Source organism: Camellia sinensis, chromosome 6 (genome assembly GCF_055761805.1).
Source record: "Camellia sinensis isolate YWXY chromosome 6, ASM5576180v1, whole genome shotgun sequence".
NCBI classification, from domain to species: domain Eukaryota; kingdom Viridiplantae; phylum Streptophyta; class Magnoliopsida; order Ericales; family Theaceae; genus Camellia; species Camellia sinensis.
The window spans coordinates 190,267,491-190,289,949 of NC_138966.1; the positions used below are offsets into that span (position 1 = coordinate 190,267,491).

At 33.0% G+C, this 22,459-nt stretch overlaps 1 protein-coding gene, 1 long non-coding RNA gene and 1 pseudogene across 7 annotated transcripts; 2 read left to right on the forward strand and 1 right to left on the reverse strand.

Annotated features, from left to right (window-relative positions):
- The first annotated feature begins 1,918 nt into the window (after positions 1-1,918).
- On the forward strand, positions 1,919-5,100 carry LOC145793116 (uncharacterized). 2 transcript variants are annotated; one of them, XR_014333701.1, is made up of 3 exons: positions 1,919-2,111; positions 2,236-2,361; positions 4,673-5,100. It is a non-coding gene; the product is annotated as an uncharacterized LOC145793116 (long non-coding RNA). The 2 variants fall into 2 exon arrangements; XR_014333700.1 differs by lacking the exon at positions 1,919-2,111 and having other exon boundaries at positions 2,130-2,361.
- Positions 5,101-12,576: 7,476 nt separating this feature from the next.
- LOC114272747 (uncharacterized) lies at positions 12,577-19,648 on the forward strand. Of its 5 annotated transcripts, none has more exons than XM_082875688.1 (11): positions 12,577-13,351; positions 13,748-13,898; positions 14,130-14,347; positions 14,618-14,670; positions 14,755-14,810; positions 15,968-16,120; positions 16,355-16,572; positions 16,843-16,895; positions 16,980-17,053; positions 18,193-19,150; positions 19,313-19,648. In XM_082875688.1, exons 2-11 carry the CDS (start codon positions 13,804-13,806, stop codon positions 19,550-19,552), a joined length of 2,118 nt encoding a protein of 705 aa, XP_082731814.1. In that variant the 5' UTR covers positions 12,577-13,351; positions 13,748-13,803; the 3' UTR covers positions 19,553-19,648. The 5 variants fall into 5 exon arrangements, with proteins under 5 accessions (XP_082731814.1, XP_082731813.1, XP_082731817.1 ...); XM_082875687.1 differs by having other exon boundaries at positions 12,642-13,535; XM_082875691.1 differs by having other exon boundaries at positions 12,711-13,592; positions 16,980-17,035.
- Positions 19,649-19,747: 99 nt separating this feature from the next.
- On the reverse strand, positions 19,748-22,244 carry LOC145793929 (putative protein phosphatase 2C-like protein 44; annotated as a pseudogene).
- Positions 22,245-22,459: the final 215 nt, after the last annotated feature.

Sequence of the window (22,459 nt, forward strand, 5' to 3'; positions counted from 1 at the left end):
AGCAAAAAAAAAAAAAAACTCACAAGCATAATTTCAAAATTCCAATTTTTGATTTCAAATTTCAAAATATAGACATTTCATAATTTCAATTCAACAATTCTCAATTACATGAATTTATAATATGACATTAACAATTATCAATTATATGAATTTCGAATTTTTTAATCACGATTCTTAATTTAAAAAAATTACTTTTAAAACCCTAATGTCAAACCCTAATTTCCTTTTAATTCCTCTTAACAAGCAAAAAAAAAACAATTTCCAATTCAACAAATATAAGTTGGTTTATTCAAAATTCAAAATATAAACATTTTGATTCACAAGCATAATTTCAAAATCCCAATTTCTGATTTCAAATTCCAAAATATAAACATTTCATAATTTCAATTCTCAATTCTCAATTCTCAATTATATGAATTTCATAATATGACATTAACATATTTATGATTTATGAATTTATGAATTTTATAATTCCAATTTTCAATTCTCAATTCTCATATTTATGATTTATTTAAAAAATTCAAAAAATTAAAAAAATTCCAAACCTGATTTATGATTCAAAAGCATAAAAATTCACAAGCATTACAACCCTTAATAATGTGAAACCTAAAATGTCATTCTAAAAAGATGTGTGAACAATCTGATATCGAGCAACAATTATCATTAGAACCCTAATTTCATAACCACACTGATAAAGCGTAAAAAATCCAAACCCAAATATTCAATTCACAAGCAACATCCAAAAATTCAAAAGCATAAAAAATTCCACAAATTCAAAAGCATTCACATTTCTGATTTCGGATTTCCAAACCCTGATTTCTGATTTCAAAAAATTCCAAACCCTAATTTCAAAAAAAAATTCAAAAAATTCCACAAACCCTAATTTCCAAACCCTAATTCCACAAACAAATTCAAAAAATTCCAAACCCTATCACATTTAATAATTCACATATAAAACCCTAACATTCACAGCAAATTAAAACACATCACATTTTCACAAACACAAAAAATAAATACATAAAATTAGGGTTAAATGTCATACCACGGAGAGAGAGAGAGAGAGCAGAGAGCAAAGATCAGGGTGAGAGCAGAGAGCAGAGAGCAGAGGGAGAGCGATAGTGAGCCAAAGCAGAGCGAGATCGAGTGAGTCTGAGAGCAGAGGGAGATGAAGAGTGAGAGATGGAGAGTCTGTAGATCGAGAGACGAAAAATGTAAGTGTGAAAAACATGAATGCAAATGACGGGGTTCGTCTTTTATAGCAGTGTGAAAAACGCTTTTTCAATTAGCGTTTTCATTTAGCTACAGTGAAGTCGCCATTAGAAATAGCGTTTTATTGCACAGTGAAGTCGCTATTCTGAATAGCGTTTTCTCAAAATGAAGCGCTATTAGAAATAGCGTTTAATAATTTAAAACTGCTATTCCGAACAGCGTTTTATTAATTAAACTCGCGATTCACAATAGCACCTTAACTATTCATCAAATTTTAGCCTCCAAACAGTTAAAGCGCTATTTGTAATAGCGCTTTAACTTAGTTTAGGAATTCCGTCAAAAGTAGGTCTAATTTGGAAAATAGGAGGTAAAAGAGGCTTAGTTTGGGAAAAGTCTCGGTTCTCCCTCCCCCTTCTATGTAATAATGATAATAATAATAATAATAATAATAGACAAGAGATAGTAATTAAGAACTCATTTGAAAATTGACATTTTAGTTTTTTTTTTTATTAAAATATAAGATTAAAAAATACTATATTTGGAAAGAATCTTTCTATAAAAGAAAGTGAAAAAAAAAATGAAAGGAAAAAATATTTTTAACTTTTTAATAAGTTAAAATATTCTTAATTTTTAATATTTTTTAAAACTTTTTAATTAATATAACCCTTTCCAAACCAACCTTAAAAAGGGCAAAACACTATTAAAATAAATAAACAAATAAAAAACCAATAAAAAAGTACACTGCAATAACAACCATTTTCCCCTAAACCTCCCTAAAACCCTCTTCTTCCTCTCTCTGCTCCCACCACAGTCACGACTGTCACAAAGAGAGAGAGAGAGAGAGAGAATGGCAGTCTCTCGCCTCCTTCAAGCAAAATCAGGACTTCATTTGCAAAGAGTAGGTAAACCCCAATCTCACACAAAACAATCATTTGTTTCCGCACCACACCCAAATGTTGGTGTTGTTTTTGAAAAATCACCTCTTTTCGTGTTTCGAATTACAGTGGGTTTTGATTCTATTTGTAGGACTTGTCAGCCCAACAAGGTGGTTTTGCTCCACCTCTTCCAATAATGGCGATGCCCAGAAGTCATCGCAGTCCAAGAAACCGCCAAGGAACAGAAGACTCTCGCTGTTGAATCATTCGTGAAGGAGTGAGTTTCTTTTCAAAACCCTTGACTATAATCTCTATTGAATTTAGTTAGGGTTGTGTTTTTATCAATTGCTTCAAGTTTAAGGTTGTGTTTGGATCTTGGATTTGTGCAAGAATATAAGATTCAAACACAGCCTAAATGATAAGAAAATTGAATTTGCTAAAAAATAAGTAGTGGGTATTTTAATTTGAATCCATATAAAGGAATTTGTCATTTCTCTATTGATCACTTCTTGTAATATGCTCTTAAATACCTTGAATATATATATATATATATTTGTTTTTTGAAAAATGCGTTTTGTTTTCCAGGATCCAACTTAGATATATGTTTGACATGTATGTATATATTTTGTTAGCTCTACAAAGTGATGCAATCTTATCTGGAAGTAGGATTGTTTTGGCGCATGGAACGTGAACTAAAACTCGGTACCCATTATACTCTATGATATGGGCGGGGTTATGTTGACCACATAGTTAATTTAATACATTTTGAGGTACTTTTATTTCTTTCTAAAATTGACTATTAATTAGACAGTTATTGAAATACTTGAGTTATCTATTTACATTTAGAATTTTCTTTCTTATATTAGAATAAATCATGTAAAAATGGACAACTAAGTCTATTTCAGTGCTTTGTCCCTTTTGCAATCTACTCCTCCAAAACCATACATTGGCTTTTAGATTAATATGTTAGAATTATTTATTTTACCTCTTAAAATGTATAAAATTGGGAGAAGAAATAGGAAAAAAAAATTGGATTACAAATGTAGCATATTAGAATGGAATACCATTTTCTAAAAATGTGTATGATGCAGGTATTTCTGTATTTTAGGGCTAGACTGCAAGGAAAAAGTGGTGGCCTGGAAGATTTCAACTCTAGTTTCCTGTTATTGCAAGGGGGCCATTATGTATATATTTAATGAACTCTACAGATGAGAAGAAACTTTCTTAAAGTTGTCGCATAGAAACCATAATGGATACCAACTCCTGCAAAATAGGCAGTTTCTAAACAAGTAACAGGTTGGATTGTAGCTTAAGAATAGACTCATAACCAACAAAAAGTAAAAATCTTAAAAAATAGGAAACTCTCACCAAACTAGAATCTAAAGAACATAGAAACCTTAACTAAGAAGGATTTAAATATATATATATATATATATATAATGAAATAAATAACCCCAATTTGTAAGAACACTGGAATGCCACTATACAATAACTAATTACTTGTGTTTGGGATGGGATTTTGTCTTATTGTCACTCGCACATCAATGCATCTAAAACTCAAATCACTGTATAATTGTGGTTTTCAATTGCTCTGCTATTATGATCTAATTGGTTTGATTTAGTCAACATGGTTACTTCCATAGAGGAGCATTGTCAGTCAAAATATTGGATTCCTTGAGAAATGCCCCCAACACTTGTTGGATGAGTCCATTATAAGCATTTTTACACTTTTTCTTAAAAATATGGTTATTCCTTATTATGTGAAGACTTAATTGTGAAGTTGCTTAATGCTTTCCTTCCTCCTCTGCTCCCTCAATTCAACCCAACATAAAGAACAAAAACCACCTTCCATTCCCTAGGAATACTTCCTCTACCCCTCCCACTTTTCCACCTCTCCAATTTTATTTTATTTTTCTTGGTACAAGATACAGAATTAAACACTTGGCTGACACAACATCATGGCCATTTCTAATGATCTTGAAAATGAATGGAGACACAATGCAATATACACAATTTAAGCCAAGGTAAATATTTTTTTTTTATAAAGTTGATATAAGGTTAATGTCACTATGAATAAAACAAAATAAGTATGATATTTGTATCTCAACATTCTTGGCTTGTTCATGTCCTTTTTTACATTTTTCATTTTCTTGTTTTCACATTTTTTCCCCCTTTGGTAAGCTTTTTTTGTTTTATGTTCGTATCTATGTATCTTTGTTGTGTTGTGTGTCCATGCCTCATTTTATGTCTATGCTACCAAGCTTTAGTGATCTTTCACTTTGCAATTGATTAGAATTTAGCATAATTTTCCCATTTGCAAACTTTCACGAGAGGCACCATGAATGCCTCTTCTCTTGATATCTCAGCATTCAGCTGGTTCAACTGTTTAAAAGGTCAGTTGAGGTGTTTGTATACAAGTATTGACTATCTGCATGTCTGTGTGCTCTTGTGGGTGAGAAAAAGTGCCCAGATGGGTGTTTGCAACATTTCTCATAGTCTCATAGTTGCAACTGGAGTCATATCTGAAACCAATTGTTTTTAAGTATATGCTCTCTGAACCCTTTATATTGTACTTTTTGAATTTACAGATATATGGAAACACATCCAGGGACCTTCCCTAAAGCAACACAAGTCCAGAACAAAGTGGGAGGATCATGGTACACACTGAAAGACGTTCTCTCCAACCTAAAGGAAAAGATGTTGGGAAATCCTCAACTTCAGAATCATGCTACCAATGATGCATCAGATTCTACAGTTGATGCAACAGTTTTGGAGGTTATTACAACTCATAATAGTAAAAATCTTAGTGAATTTGAGTTTTATTTCATCAAAGATTGAATCTTTTGTCCATTTTTCGTCAAGCGATCTGAGAGTTGTTGTCAGTTGATTTTTGAGATTTGATGTTGTGTTCTATGTCGTAGTACTCTTTGTAATTCAGTTTTGTTTTCTTCTGTTTTAGATTTTGTCTTGAATATGATCTAGGACGATTGGAATCAATGCTTGTTCAGTTAGTACACTTTTGATAGTACCTTGGATTTTTGTATTTTAGGTGTATGCTATGCTTTTATGTTCATTTCACCTATCCACTGTGCCAAAGGTGTGGTTTTGCATCATTCAGTTAGATTCTTTCCATTGATTTTTCGAGAATACATGATAAATTTGTTTGCCAAAATTTTATAGATAAAGCTTGTCGAGCAATGAAGCGTTATAGATTATTTGGAGGATGCAGATCCTAGGAACATGGTTTTGCCTCTAAATTAATTATATTTAACTTGGTGAATTGAAGTTGAAGTGAATTAGTTACAGAACAGTTTGTTTTTTAGTACTTTTGCAGATAAGAATTTTGGCAATGATTGGACTTTTATAATGGAAATAAATAGAAAAGGAAAACATTTTGGTCTAAGAAGCACGAATTCAAACACGGGACACATACACGACACAATACAAACACATGAACACAATAATTTTTAAAAATAAAATAAAAGTAGGACACTAGTCGACATTCGTAATTTTCGTAAAAATAGGATTAGACACTGCTAGGGTACATATGAACGTATTAACTAACTACATTTTTATTTTATTCTTTTACTTTACTTACAAATGCATTTAAATCTATCTTTAAAAATTGGGAAATTATTTTCTACATTGTACATATTGGAAAAAGGTATGAACCAAAAGTCATAGTGTCTATTTTAGAAAGTTTTATTCATAAACAAATTGGATGTTTTGGACTTTAGAATTCCTAAAATAAAAAAAATAAAAAAAAAGGGAGTAGGGATTTATTAAAAAAACATGTCCAAGCCGAGGATGCTTTAGAACATAAAAGGATTGACGGGATTGAACAAACAATTCCCCAATTTAGCGACTAGTGCATATCATGCAGTTGTTTGGCTGGAACTATTTACCCATAAAAATATTTATCTTGTCTATCATGTCTTCTTTCTTTTTTCTTTTTCTTCTTTTTTTTTTCTTTTTTTCCAGTTTTTTTTTTTTTTTTTTTGTGCTAGATAAAAAAATTATTATACTAATGGATTATGAGCTTTTATTATTTGAATCAATTACTTGAAAAATTTATTAATTACTGCCAGCATTTTATGAGCTTTGAATTTCTGATATAAATTTAATCCGGCCATTTTCTTCTTTTTTTTAGACATATGTATCACTAATACCTGCTAATTTTTTACCGTAATCTTGTCTAACTTGTGAAATCCTTTCAAATTCAATAAAAAATTTACTAAAAAAAAATTGCCCCATTACATGTCAAATCTTATCAATTTCAAATAGTATAAAAGCTTTATTATTAGGAAAAATTACACAAAATAGTGAAAAAAAAAGTAAGAAAAATATTTACCATTTAGTGGGATGCTTTCTAAAATTACACAACAAATAATAAAGATGAAAATACTTACAAGGACGTGAAATTTAGAGTTACATTTACCATTTTATCCTCACCACTCGCACTACTTTTGCCTCATGCACGTGTTTTTATGCGTATGTGTTTCTCTCTTTCTCTACCTCGCACACACTTCACTCAACACACAATTGTATACCTACATCTCTCTCTACATTTTTTTTTTACTTTTTATTTTATTTTGATAAAACATATGTAGTTTTTTAAAATGTTAATCCAATTTTTATAGAATTAATACTATTAAAAAGATATCGGTGATACCTTTAAAACTAGACTTATATTAAATATATTTAATTAAAAAATTAAAATAAAATAATCGCTTTGTTTGGTTATGTTTTCAAAATATTTTTTTTAAAATAAAATTAATTTAACAAAAATAGTATTTAAAATTCTCAAAATTTTCTTTCATTCTTAATAGATGAATGAACCACATAATGAAAATTTCAAAGCATTCATTCTTTTTATATTATTTTTCTATTTATACAAAAGTAATTTTTAAAATTTTTAAAAATGATTTTTTTATAATGTCTACTTTTACCAAATTAAATTTTAGTAGTTTTTTTAGACAACTGACAACTAAACAGATACCTTTATTGTTTCCTTTTCACCAAAAAGGCAAAGACAATGGTTAATCCAATGGTTAAAATTTTGTGTACTTCAACCAGAGGTCATAGGGTTCTCCCTTCACCTTCCATGTATTAATAATAATAATAATAATAATAATAATAATAATAGTTTGAGAAGTGTTAAATTAGTATATTTTTTGACTTTTTATAAAAAAAAATATAAAATATGGGTTGGGTTTGAAGTAATGTAGTAGAGAGGTGATGCGACTTCAATAAGATGATTGTGACCTAAATAGGATAATATGCTAAAATAGTATGTGCTATTTTAGCACATGCCAAACAACCATTTAAGAACTCATTTGAAAATTGACATTTTGGTAAATTTTTTTATTAAAATCTAAGATTAAAAAAATAATATACTTGGAAAGAATCTTTCTATAAAAGAAAATGAAAAAAAAAAAAGAAAGAAGTAAAATGAAAGGAAAAAATCTTTGGCTGTATTTGGTTGTGCTCTCCAAATGTATTTCCACCCTCATATTTGCTCTCCAAAATGTGGCTATTCAATGTGATTATTTTACCTTTGACATAAGATGTTAGATTATTCTCTCCAACTTCTCCCTCAGTTGGTCTCAAGTGAACATAAAATAAATACACAAGACGTGAATATACTTTTTGTAGTAAATTGATTAAATTTAGTCATCCCATCGTCTCAAGTTTGTTCACCAACAGAGGATCATATTGACAAGGGAGATTTACCCTTTTTCGCGATAACAATTGGTCGGTTGTTCAAAAGCTTGTTCATGATTGTAAGTGAGAAAATCAACAGTTGGATAAGCCTGTTGTTGCTGTTGTTGGCGTAGTGGAGGGTTAGTGGTTTTGCCATGTTCTGGTCTTGTTCTTTTTGTTCTGGGCATGACTTCTGAAGGTAAGCAAAATGTATGGAAGGTTTCGGTTGCTGCTGTGAGGAAATGGTGTGCAAAAGGTCAGAAACAGGATAGCCAAATGAAGTCTCAGGTTGAGCAAAAAAAAAAATTTGTGAAAAGGTGGAGCCGATTGATCGGTCGGAAGACCCCCAGTTGATCAGTTCTTTGATGGATTCGGCTCCTGCTACTATTGTGAACCTCTACTGCTGTTGTGAAACTCTGAACTTAATCAAAGCTCTTCATCTCTTCTTGTTTTACATGGAAACTAATGTAAATATATTGATTGAATTTGTGAAATTAATTGTAGAATGTGGTGGACTGAATTTGGATTCGGGTGTTGTTATGAAGCTCTGTACAAAAAGAAAGCTCTTCCTCTCTTCTTGTTTTACACGATCAAGATTTGTAAATATATAGACTGAATTTTTGAAATTTATTGAGGTAGGTGGTGAACTGAATTTGTGAAAGTAATTGAGGTAGCTGGTGGAGGAGCTGGTTATATGTTTCAAGTTAGTGGTGGTTGTATTGACACTATTCAACGATGAAGATAAATGAAGATGGTGAAGAAGTTGCTGAAGGCATTGAAGTAATGAAAGTTGTTGGGTGTTTTGAAGTCAGGCTATGAGGCTATTATAGTCTCAATTTCACAACGTTCCAAAGAGCTTTACGCATCATTTTTTGTTTTTTTTTTTTTTTTTATCAGAAACTGAGGTTTGGCAGAAAGGGCCATGAGTGTGCAGGACAGGTTTGCAGGTACATAAGGTTTGGTTAAGAGTGTTCACGGGTTTGGTTCAGTCATCAGGTGAGGCACAATAATATAAACGATGAAGGTACATAGGGTTCACTGGTTTCCCATGAAGGTACATAGGTTTTCGGTTTCCCACACAATTGATGAAATTTAACAAATGAAAAAATTCCAATAATATTGAATTATGTGTGATAAATTGTGTAGATACGAATGAAATGATATTTTAATTTTTGTTTGACTATCAATGTATATAATACTTTCTAATTTTGTGGCCATTTGTTTGAAAAATAATAATATAATAACTAGCAAATGATTTGTGATAGTAATTATTAAAAATATAAAAATATTTTAACTAAAAAATATTGAAAAAAATATAATTCGAATCAAATATACAATCATGAGTTCGGTATCATCAGTAATTGAATATTTATTATGACCTTCAAATTATTTTGTTTATAAAATTTTGAATAAAAAAAATTTTAATTGAAATTTTTTATTAATAATCAATTTTTTGAATTGAATTTTAAAAAGAGTTTGGTTATGACTGTTATTTTTTTGTTAATCATTAATTTTTTTCAATTGAATTTTAAAAAGAGTTTGGTTAAGAGTGTTCCTTTTTGTTAACAATTAATTTTTTGAATTGAATTTTAAAAAGAGTTTGGTTATGACTGTTGATTAGAGATTTTAATAGAGTTTTTTTCACACCCCGACTTTTATTATCCAAATCCATTACCAAATCCTTTATAACAATTCCATCTAGTTGAGAATAACTAGAATAAATAATAACATTCTCTCACGATAACAATGATGATATAAATAAGACATGATACAATGCCCATAGGCTTACATTGAATAACCACAAATAAAATAAAGGGATTTACTCTTATACAATACATGGCACTCGGCCTACAAATAAAGGGCCCTGTGACCAACAGTTAAGAGACTTCAAATCATACACGATTCCTCCAGCCTTGTACCTGAAAAAGGTCATCAACACGTGAGATGAGCAATAAGCCCAATAGAGATCCCGAAGATCCTAACCAATCACAACATATAGATAAAAATGATCATGAATGCATCAGGACATACCGTATAAGTAGTGTGACATTTATTATACAAAATGTACTCATATAACTGTGTTTTTCTTGAAATGTTTCTCTTGACACAAGTCAATATAAAATGATTTCTTTTCTTTCTCATTCCCATCATTACTTCCAAAAGAAAATGTTTTAAAAACCTTATCTTTTTTGTAATAAAACTTCTCATTTCAACACAAAAAATCTCACTTAAACAACCATTCTCGAAATTCAACTCTGCATGCAAATCATAATCAATATCCAACCTCTCTACACACCATAAACATTCATGTCCCAACATATAAATACACTAGCGTATGCCCGTGCCTAAAGGTACGGTGTAGATAATATTAAGATTATAATATAATTGTAATTACAACACTATTTAAATTTAAAATTAAAATGTAATTATAAAAATATATTTAATAGAGAAATACAGTCTCAAAACTAAGTCACTCTCTCACTTTGTTTTTCTATTTCTCTCTTTAAATTGAAAAACAACCAACACCAATGAGAGGATGTCAAAACACTGTACAGAGAGAGTGAGGGAGAGAGAGCCGATGTCAAAACACCCACCCAAACCATTAAGATCTCAGTGTATAAGCTAAAGAGAAATACAATTTCAAAACTGACTCACTTTCTCACTCTGTTTTTCTATCGCTCTTCAAATTGAAGAACATCCAAGACCAATGAGAGGGTGTCAAAACACTGTATAGAGAGAGTGCCGATGTCAAAACACCCAAACCATTAAGATCTGTGCATCAGATCAGCTAAAGAGAAATAGTAAACTAAAAGGAAAGATGTTTTCGAAAATGGTAATAGTGGTTTTTTGCAGCAGTGATATAAAATATCCAGTGCAAGAGGAATCACTGAATTCTTGAAAACAACTCCAAAAAGACAGTCTAATTTTAATTCAAACTTGCTGGATTTATAATAGCGAGAGATTCATGCCATACTTCACATTTGACTATGAATTAGAATTTCTAATTGTTCTAACTTAGCAAGGTTGTTTAGGAGTTTGCTAAACTATTGAAAGGGAAAGAAAGTTTTTCATGCCATAGTCAGGACAATAAAGTTACAATACTGACTCTTTACTTTCTCAAATTTGACTCTATACAGTATGTACCAGAGTAAGACCAAGGATTGGGCCAGTAGATGAGGTGCTCCCTTGCCAGAGGTGATGGTTGGGTTCGAGTCTTACCTGTTGTGTGATGCAACTTCCTAGGATAATATTTACATTATGTAATGGTTATTATAGCATTTTCTGTCAAATTTTTAACAAAAATTATTTTTAAGATTCAATTAAAAAAAAACTTAAAATCTAAAAAATTAAATAAAAAGATGATTAAACATAAATGAGTATAGTATAATTTATCAAAATATTTTTTTGTTGTTTACTATTTAATTGGCAAAAATGGATGGTCATAATTCAATGGTCAAAAAAGGTTCCTTCCTCATTTATCCGATATCCTTCTATGTATTTTTTTCCACAATCCGTGTTCAATTTCCATGATCCATACTTCCCATACCAATTCCATTGAAAATTGGATCACCCATTGTTTTCAAAATAATATCATTATGGTGTAACTTACATTTTATTAATTTTAAATCAATTTCCATGATCCATACTTCCCATACCAATTCCATATTGTTTTCAAAATAATAACATCATTATTGTGTGACTTACATTTTATTAATTTTAAATTTATATTGTACACTAAAATTTTGAAATATTTTCCAGGTTAAAAATTTTGGATTTATACCATTTCCATTACCAAAAAATTATTACTAATTTAGAAGAGAATTATTCTTGAAAACAATATTCTGCACCAATTTGGCAAGCAGTAAGGTTGCCTTATCCAATATTTTTTTAAGGGTTAATTTTTTGTTGATTTTTTTGTTGGTGAATTTTTTTTTTAAATTATATAAAATATTTTTACATTTTAAAACATGACTACCAACCTAATAGTTTTTAAGAATATTGAAGTTAAACCTCCTTTATAAAACTTGGCAAAACAAAAAAAATTTCTTTATAAAAGTTTGTTAATATTTTATAAAAAGAGAATGAAGTATTGACATGTAACATTTACATAAAAAACCAAAATTCAAAATTTACACTTTTCTTTCCTCATTTTTGATAAATAACTTGGTTATAAAGACAAATGAACCCCAAAAACATACTTGAATAAAAATGAATATACCATCAAATTACATATTTTTATACTATTTTTCAAAAGAAAAACTTATTGTTTATTTTTTTGGTTATCAATCATAAGTTATTGATATCCGATTAATATGATTTTTAGTAGGCATAAAGTACACAATAAACCCTACAACATGAACAGTTTAAATTATAAAAATAAATTCATAACACACCACAAAATGAGGCACAACAGTCAGCGACCCCAATTCCTATTCGAAATTAACATTTGCATATCATAAATCAAAATGAAATGAAGATGCCATGTTCTAAGGTGAATCCGGATCCTCGGTCGCGCTCCTCTGCCGCCGTCCCTGTCGCCCTCCAAAACGACGTCGTTTTGGAGTTTTTTTTTTTTTTTTTTCACTTCGGTCTGTGTTTGGTTAAAACAGTGGCCCTAATAGCCCTAATTTCCTTTTTTGGATAAGTTTGTTTTTTTTTTTCTTTTTTTTTTTTTGCCTTGTTTTTTTTTTTTTTTCCCTTATATGGAAATTTAGGGCCATTAGGGCCACTAAATTTCGAGCAACGAAATAGCACCGTTTGAAGAAAACCAGAGGCCTCTTCTTCTTCTGCAGAACAGAAACCAGAGGGGAGGGGAGGGGAGGGGAAGAAGAGAGAGAGGAAGGGAGAAGAAGAAGGGTGGTGGGAGGGGAGCCGACGTGTATTTTTTTTTTTTCTTTTCTTCTTCTTCTTTCTCTTCAGTCTATGCTGAGGACTTTTCTTCTTCTTCTTTCGAACTCTCTCTCTCCTCTCCCACTACGCTCCACCTCCTCCACCCTCGCCATCACTTCCTCTACCGTCTGCGTCATCGTCGCCGGCCAACCCACCCAAACAATTCAATGCTACAAAAACTCCCACACCCTTCCCATCTCCCCCAACATCTTTTTTTTCAATTAAAAAAAAAAAAACAAAGACCGAAATTATTCTGGGTTTGAAATTATTCTGGGTTTGATGATGATGATGAAATTTGATTTTAGTTCTTGGGTTTGAAATTTTGGGTGGGTAAAAAAAAAGATGAAGCAGAGAAATTATTCTGGGTTTGATGATGATGATTATTCTGGGTTTGATGATGATGATTATTCTGATGATGAAATTAGTTCTTGGGTTTGTGGGTAAAAAAAAGATGAAGCAGAGAGGTTTCCTTGTGGGATATTGAAGAATAACAGTAGAGTTGTTTGTTGGGGAGAGAGTGAAATTGGAGATGAGATTCAGAGGGAGTTTGGTAATCTTACCATGTGGGGTGTCTCATGCTTGTGGATTGACACAGACTGGGATTTTGATCTTCAAAGGAAGCAATTCAAGTGGACAGCTTGATGTTCCTTCTCATTTACCATTCGAATTTGAAGGTATTGCAATGGGTTCAAATCATAGCTGTGCAATTCAGAGCAAAAATGGGTTGGTTCTGTGTTGGAGAGGAGGGTCAAGAGAAAGAAGAAGACGAAAAAAAAAAAAAAAAAAAAAAAAACCTCCAAACGACGTCGTTTTGGAGGGGACAGGCGAGTGCGACAGAAGATCCGGATTCGTTTTAAGGTTGTGAGACTGTGAGAATATATTTTGTATATATGGCATTGTATATATTAGGAATAGGTAAGAATAAGGCAAGGTTGTGGTGTAAGTAAACAGGAAACTTTGTATTTCCTTTTTCAATCATAGATTTAGGTATGTCCCATGGGTAACAATATTTGATAACATTTTGAGGAGCCCTGTACTCATTCATTGTACTTATTTTGCATATTAATCAGAGTCCAACTTTTGAAAGTCCTAGAGGCGGAAAAGTGTACTGCAGAAAGAACAAGGCATGGCCTTTGCACATGTAGTAGCTGCTGTTTTTTACATTGATCACATGGCGCCACTGGTGTTATTTGCTGAATGCCTTGGAGCCTCGCGTTTAATGTAAGCAGCAATTCCTTGTTTGCAGATGTTGATTGCCATCCCCCACCTCCTCACCTTTCTTACTGATTTTCTTCTTCTTTTTTCTTTTTTAATTCACGTTTGTGCTCATGCAGCCCACTTCGATATTGCATTGAATGGAGCTTTTTATTCCCTCATTTCCACAATTGTCACACCAGTTTTTCTTTGTAGATACCATTTTTTTGTATGATGTTAGATTTGCCCATGCTACAGGGATGCATGCTCGTGGTTCATAGATCTGTGGAAGGGAAAGCATGAGACTGGACAGTGGCTTGAAATTGAAGCAGCAGAAGCAATGTCCAACAGATCAGACTTCTCTGCCATGAATGCATCAGGCATTATGCTTTCTAGCATGGCCAACAAACAGAATGAATCACATGGTGACTTGGCTTCAGAGGACAATGGAAAAGCAGCCATTGATGCAAGTGCAGGTATGTACACCAAGTCATAAATGAGTGGTCCTACCAACAAAAGATGTTATCCTTTCTTTCTTCTGATCATATCACAGATTTCACTGGACTCCCCCTATTCCATTTACACCGTTCCTTCAAATTTCACACCGGTTTGGTAGATTTCAGGGCTTTAAAGGATTAAGCGATGAACATGAAGCTTGTACTCTGCTGCAGTAGATGCTGAATATATTAATTTTTAAATTTAATTTATTTTTTATGGTATTGAGTTACATTCAAAATTCTGGGCAGGCGACAAAACCGTGACTGATGCTAATGAGGAAAGAGCAATTGTTCTTTACAAGGTAACTCCACATCAAATCAAGTATTGTCTTCAAATGTTGGACTTATCATATATGCAATCATAATATGGTTTCTTGTACTGGCAGCCTGATTCGCATCCACCTGAGGCAAATGGTTCCATCGCACAGGAAGGAAATTCAAAGTATATTCTAGTGCTACAATGGGTGATAAAATTATCTGTGAAATTTCTTTTGTTACTCAAGGGTTTAAACATTAGGGTGGTTGTAATTTTTCTCTAATAATTCTAAATTGATTTTCATTGATATAGATGGTTATAATATACTTTGCCGGGTGCACTGATAAGTACGAACTAAATCTGGACATAACCAATGTCAAATGGTATCCAATAAGCACAATTTAATATAAATTGGAATGTCAAAATATTACGGCAAGGTTCCCATAATTATGCTTGTATTGCATCATTGGGCACCCATATACACAGAATAGATTCCTGCAGCCTCTATCTTTAAATTTGTCTCAAGTTTTCCTAATGTCACAAAACTGCTTTGGATTCAATACCATTTCATTTCTGCTTGACATGTAAAGTATACTTGTATTACTATCTTTTAGTTTGAATGCTGAAGAGGTAAATGCAACTCAATGATCTTTTTGTCCACAAGAAGGAACGTGGAAACTTTGATTACAGTGGTATGGGTGAAATGTGTCTTCAAGTGTGTTTCACAAAATCTCATTTGCTGCTGCACAGTTGTTGTGTTCAAGTGGCTAGATTCTGGAGTTTTGTTTTATTTATTTATTGTTTTTTTATGCCTGTCTGTTTCCAAGTGCAATCGCTGTGTGTGTCCCCATGGATATGGCGCCTAAGCTATTTGCCTGAATGCAGTGTAGTTACTAGAATATCTCTATGGATGATTCTATTCCATGTCACTTATTTGCTCTAGCCTAAGTATTGTCTTTGATAGTGGTTCAGTACCTTACACCTACCTATATAGTGGTGGGCCAGCCTAATGACATAAGTTGTATAAATATACACGCACACACACAAAAGTCTCATTATTGTGTGGGGAAACCTGATAATTCATTGATATTGGTTCTGCATTATTTGCTTTCTCATTCATACTCATATAAATTTGTGAATTGTCCAGATGTTTCTTTCTCAAGAATGAACCAATTTTATTTGAAATAAACATTTGCATATCACAAATCAAAATGAAATGAAGATGCCATGTTTTAAGGTTGTGAGACATGTTGTCATCTGCTTGTATGTCCAATGGGTAACAATATTTGAAAACATTTTGAGGAGCCCTGTACTCATTGTACTTATTTTGCATATTTAATCAGAGTCCAACTTTTGAAAGTCCTAGAGACACGGAAAAGTGTACTGCAGAAAGAACAAGGCATGGCCTTTGCACGTGCAGTAGCTGCTGGTTTTGACATTGATCACATGGCACCACTGGTGTCATTTGCTGAATGCTTTGGAGCCTCGCGTTTAATGTAAGCAGCAATTCCTTGATTGCAGATGTTGATTGCCATCCCCCACCTCCTCAACCCCTTTCTTACCGATTTTCTTCTTCTTTTTTCTTTTTTAATTCATGTTTGTGCTCATAGGGCCCACTTCGATATTGCATTGAATGGAGCTTTTTATTCCCTCTTTTCCACAATTGTCACACCAGTTTTTCTTTGTAGATACCATTTTTTTGTATGATGTTAGATTTGCCCATGCTACAGGGATGCATGCTCGAGGTTCGTAGATCTGTGGAAGGGAAAGCATGAGACTGGACAGTGGCTTGAAATTGAAGCAGCAGAAGCAATGTCCAACAGATCAGACTTCTCTGCCATGAATGCATCAGGCATTATGCTTTCTAGCATGGCCAACAAACAGAATGAATCACATGGTGACTTGGCTTCAGAGGACAATGGAAAAGCAGCCATTGATGCAAGTGCAGGTATGTACACCAAGTCATGAATGAGTGGTCTTACCAACAAAAGATGTTATCCTTTCTTTCTTCTGATCATATCACAGATTTCACTGGACTCCCCCTATTCCATTTACACCGTTCCTTCAAATTTCACACCGGTTTGGTAGATTTTAGGGCTTTAAAAGATTAAGCGATGAACATGAAGTTTGTACTCTGCTGCAGTAGATGCTGAATATATTAATTTTTAAATTTAATTTATTTTTTATGGTATTGAGTTACATTCAAAATTCTGGGCAGGCGACAAAACCGTGACTGATGCTAATGAGGAAAGAGCAATTGTTCTTTACAAGGTAACTCCACATCAAATCAAGTATTGTCTTCAAATGTTGGACTTATCATATATGCAATCATAATATGGTTTCTTGTACTGGCAGCCTGATTTGCATCCACCTGAGGCAAATGGTTCCATCGCACAGGAAGGAAATTCAAAGTATATTCTAGTGCTACGGTGGGTGATAAAATTATCTGTGAAATTTCTTTTGTTACTCAAGGGTTTAAACATTAGGGTGGTTGTAATTTTTCTCTAATAATTCTAAATTGATTTTCATTGATATAGATGGTTATAATATACTTTGCCGGGTGCACTGATAAGTACGAACTAAATCTGGACATAACCAATGTCAAATGGTATCCAATAAGCACAATTTAATATAAATTGGAATGTCAAAATAGCACGGCAAGGTTCCCATAATTATGCTTGTATTGCATCATTGGGCACCCATATACACAGAATAGATTCATGCAGCCTCTATCTTTAAATTTGTCTCAAGTTTTCCTAATGTCACAAAACTGCTTTGGATTCAATACCATTTCATTTCTGCTTGACATGTAAAGTATACTTGTATTACTATCTTTTAGTTTGAATGCTGAAGAGGTAAATGCAACTCAATGATCTTTTTGTCCACAAGAAGGAACGTGAAAACTTTGATTACAGTGGTATGGGTGAAATGTGTCTTCAAGTGTGTTTCACAAAATCTCATTTGCTGCTGCACAGTTGTTGTGTTCAAGTGGCTAGATTCTGGAGTTTTGTTTTATTTATTTATTGTTTTTTTATGCCTGTCTGTTTCCAAGTGCAATCGCTGTGTGTGTCCCCATGGATATGGCGCCTAAGCTATTTGCCTGAATGCAGTGTAGTTACTAGAATATCTCTATGGATGATTCTATTCCATGTCACTTATTTGCTCTAGCCTAAGTATTGTCTTTGATAGTGGTTCAGTACCTTACACCTACCTATATAGTGGTGGGCCAGCCTAATGACATAAGTTGTATAAATATACACGCTCACACACAAAAGTCTCATTATTGTGTGGGGAAACCTGATAATTCATTGATATTGGTTCTGCATTATTTGCTTTCTCATTCATACTCATATAAATTTGTGAAATGTCCAGATGTTTCTTTCTCAAGAATGAACCAATTTTATTCGAAATAAACATTTGCATATCATAAATCAAAATGAAATGAAGATGCCATGTTTTAAGGTTGTGAGACATGTTGTCATCTGCTTGTATGTCTAATGGGTAACAATATTTGAAAACATTTTGAGGAGCCCTGTACTCATTGTACTTATTTTGCATATTTAATCAGAGTCCAACTTTTGAAAGTCCTAGAGAGACGGAGAAGTGTACTGCAGAAAGAACAAGGCATGGCCTTTGCACGTGCAGTAGCTGCTGGTTTTGACATTGATCACATGGCACCACTGGTGTCATTTGCTGTTGTTGGGAGAGATTCAACTGAAGGACAAGACGGGAGGATTACTGAATTCCATAAAGCTAGTGGAAACGTGGCTCGGATGTTGAGGGCATCAAATGATGAAGGTTTAATTTCTAGAGGAGAGGGTCATTATGGTGATGGTATAGGATCAACTGATGACCAAATGGATATACAATTTACAGAAACAAATGGAAGAAAGGTTTTGTATAGGAACAATGCAAATGATGATTTTATGATTGTTGGACGAGAAAACCAATCACATTTTTTGAGTTCATCAGATCCGCTGGTTGTAAATGGATTCACGCGTGCCACCAATAATTTGGATGGGAGTTCACCACAAGATATGATTGATGAATCCTTCATAGTTCCATTCCAGTCAATGTCACTAGATCATGTTGGAACTAACGTTAGAACTGCTATTGACATGGATTCTGAGCTTCCTTCAACAATGCAGAGGTCAGAATATAGTTCTAATAGGACTGGAAACCAAATTAACTATGAGCCAGATGATTTGAGCTTCATGCCTGAATGCGGGACAGAAAAAATGACTACTGGATATGACCCTGCTTTGGACTATGAAATGCAGGCTCATGTTGAAGATGCTGCTTCACTGGATAACAGAAATAAGGAAGTTGAAGTAGATGTCAAGCAAGGGTCCAAGAAGTCAGACAAGGATCGGAAGTCAAAAGTTGAAGATGCTTTAGATAAGAAGACTGTGGGACCAATAAGAAAAGGGAAAACTTCAAAAATGCGTCCTTTGGAAGATGCACGAGCTCGTGCTGAAAAACTAAGAGCTTTCAAAGCTGATATCCAGAAAAAGAAGAAAAACAAGGTACGTTGCTTATTATACTTCAACACTCTACAACACAGTGAGAAGATGCCCTTTGGCTTTAGCTTCATGTTCTTATAGTTACAGTGCAATTTTTCTTTTGCCAGCTTAGCATGTTTGTCATTCCAATGGACTTCTTATATCTTCAAGTTGTTTCTTTTACAGGAAGAGGAATATCGCAAGCGACTGGAAACTTTGAAGATGGAGAGGGAAAAGAGAATTGCAGCAAGAACTGCTCAGTTGGCATCCTCACAGAAAACCCGAAAACAATTGCCAACAAAACTTGCGCTAAGCTCTGTCAAAGGAACAAACGACGACCAACACAAACCAGTAATTGATAAGACAGTTTTTATTGTACATTCAAATCCACTTTTCCTTTGCCAAAATTGTTTTATACTGCATTGAATCTTGTCTCATAGTTAACTAAGCATGTGAAACTATGAACTCTTGTAGTTATATTTAAGTAGCAAACAAAAATCAGACATTGAAATGGTTAGTGTACAGAGCATCTAAGAGTACATCACTAGATGTCTATCAGAAACCTAAACACGCGCTAATTTCTGCTAATTTCTTATGTAATTATTTGGTATTTTGAGAATTTCATGGTGATCGTATGGCAGCATGGATCTTCTAGAGTGATCATACAACACATCACTTTATGATAAAAAATTACTCTGGAGGATCCATACTTCGATGGCATGCCCACCCAATAACAAAGACTATTAAACTCCATGATCCAAAAAAAATAACGCCTGTGGATAATTTCTGCTTTTTTGCACTTCCAATCACTTTTATCCTAACCAAACTCATGTTTTTATCAAATACAGGCTTGAAGAAACTTATGCTTGCTGCTCCGAAATTATTGAATGATATATATATAACAGGATTGGTTATGTTGTTAAAATTTTGCATTTAAGGTGTTTTTTGGGGTGTACATAGAAAAATTCACCATAATTCTGAGACTCCATTAATCAAATCTTCTGATTCTCCAACCCATGTAAATAGTGTGTGTGTACACTCACATGTATGTATAGATTTTGAGAGAGAGAGAGAGTTACCTTGAGCTTGAGATGAAGACCCTTAAACCACATGATTATGCTGAAACTTGAGATATATATGTTTCACCAAATGAATAAATATGGTATTTGAGGATGATAGTAAGATTAAACATTTTGATTTTCAAATCAAAATATAGAGAGATTTTCTTGGGAAGAGATATACTCCCATATAGATCTTGGTTATATATACATTTTTGAAATGTTTTGAAGTCAATGAGGAGATTACAAACTCTGTATCAGAGTCTATTCTTTCTTCTCCAACCACAACTTCTGAGCTTTTAGATGTGCGCACTTTAGGCATGCATATGACACCTAATAAGCAGAATAAAATAAAATTCTATTTCATTCAATTTTCTTTTTCTTTTTTCTTTTTTTTTAAACGTAATATATAATTGATATAATTGGAGTGGGGGAGAGAGTTGCATGCCTGGAATGAATCTGAGAAACCAGTGTCTTTTGGTACCTTGTTGTTGCCTCCTACTGATCGGATGAGCTTCACCATCTCTGCACACAACAGCTCTGTATTCACCCATGTTGGCCATCACAAGCCTCTCCCCATTGATGACTATGGCAGATGCTGAGCCCACTTTCCATGTCTCCTCTGCTTTCTCTGCCTCCCTGATCTTCACTCTTGCGCCCAGATACGCCTTTGTCAGAGTTTCTTTGCTCTTCTTCCTCAACTTAGGCTGTCAAACATTTTTGCATATATGTGGATGAGCAATTCTACATATCCAAAATGGGATCTCATCTTATTGGACCTTTAAAAAATTAGGACCTTCTGTAACATTTTTTTTTTTTTTAATAAAAAATTTAATCTCCAAGCTTTTTCTTTAGCATATACTTGCCTCTTTGGGCTTCTATCAAACAGACGTGATTGCATGTACTTGGTGACTGCATCTCCAATTTTGGCATTGGAAACTTCAAAAAACGACAACTCAAGATCTTCAATTTGCTCTCTCTGCACCACAACTTTCAAGTGGGGCTCATCATTAGCGATCATCTACATAACCGTGTGACACTGGCACCATCCATGAAGGCCTCTTTCGAAACTCAGTCTCTCTTTTTCCATTACCTGACACATCTCCATTGAAAAATCTTCTCACTCGAAATGCCTGCCCAATTCATTAACAAAATTACCACACAAAATAGAAAGTAACAAAAGAAAATAAAAAAAATATATATCATCACATAATGAACAATGTTTTGGAGCCGTCCAATAAAAAATTAATTAACATTGTAGTGATCTGCAGTCTAGTTATATAAATTGTAAGTGGCTTCGAAAAACAATGAAGGAAACATCTAAAAAAAACAAGAAACAAGAAAAATAAACTTGGAAGAGCAAAAAACATCGAAGAATTTTCGTAAGAAAATTGGTTATTTTCGTGAGAAAAAAAAAATCCTGTATTTTTCTAAAGAACTTGAAAGCCAAGCTATCATGTCGACATGGATTGTACAAGAAATTTTGCTTCAATCACTCTCATACTTGACAAATTTAGGAAAAGTTTTGATTTTCTCTCTTTTTCTTCTGTAAATATTTGGTATTTTGAGAATTTCATGGTGATCGTATGGCAGCATGGATCTTCTAGAGTGATCATACAACAACACATGACTTTATGATGAAAAATTACTCTGGAGGATCCATACTTGATGGCATGCCCACTCAATACAAAGACTATTCAACTCCATGATCCAAAAAAATAAAAACTGTGGATAATTTTTGCTTTTTTGCACTTCCAATCACTTTTATCTTAACCAAACTCATGTTTTTATCAAATACAGGCTTGAAGAAACTCATGCTTGCTGCTCCTAAATTATTGAATAATATATATAACTGGATTGGTTATGTTGTTAAAATTTTGCTTTTAAGGTGCTTTTTGGGGTGTACCTAGAAAAATTCACCATAATTCTAAAACTCCATTAATCAAATCTTCTAATTCTCCAACCCATGTAAATAGTGTGTGTGTACACTCACATGTATATATAGATTTTGAGAGAGAGAGAGTTACCTTGAGCTTGAGATGAAGATCCTTAAACCACATGATTATGCTGAAACTTGAGATGTGTTTCACCAAATGAATATATATGGCATTTGAGGATGATAATAAGATTAAACGTTTTGATTTTCAAATCAAAATATAGAGAGATTTTCTTGGGAAGAGATATATACTCCCATATGGACCTTGGTATATATACGTTTTTGAGATTATTTTGTAGTCAATGAGGAGTTTAATGCTATTAGGAATTTTCAATGCAC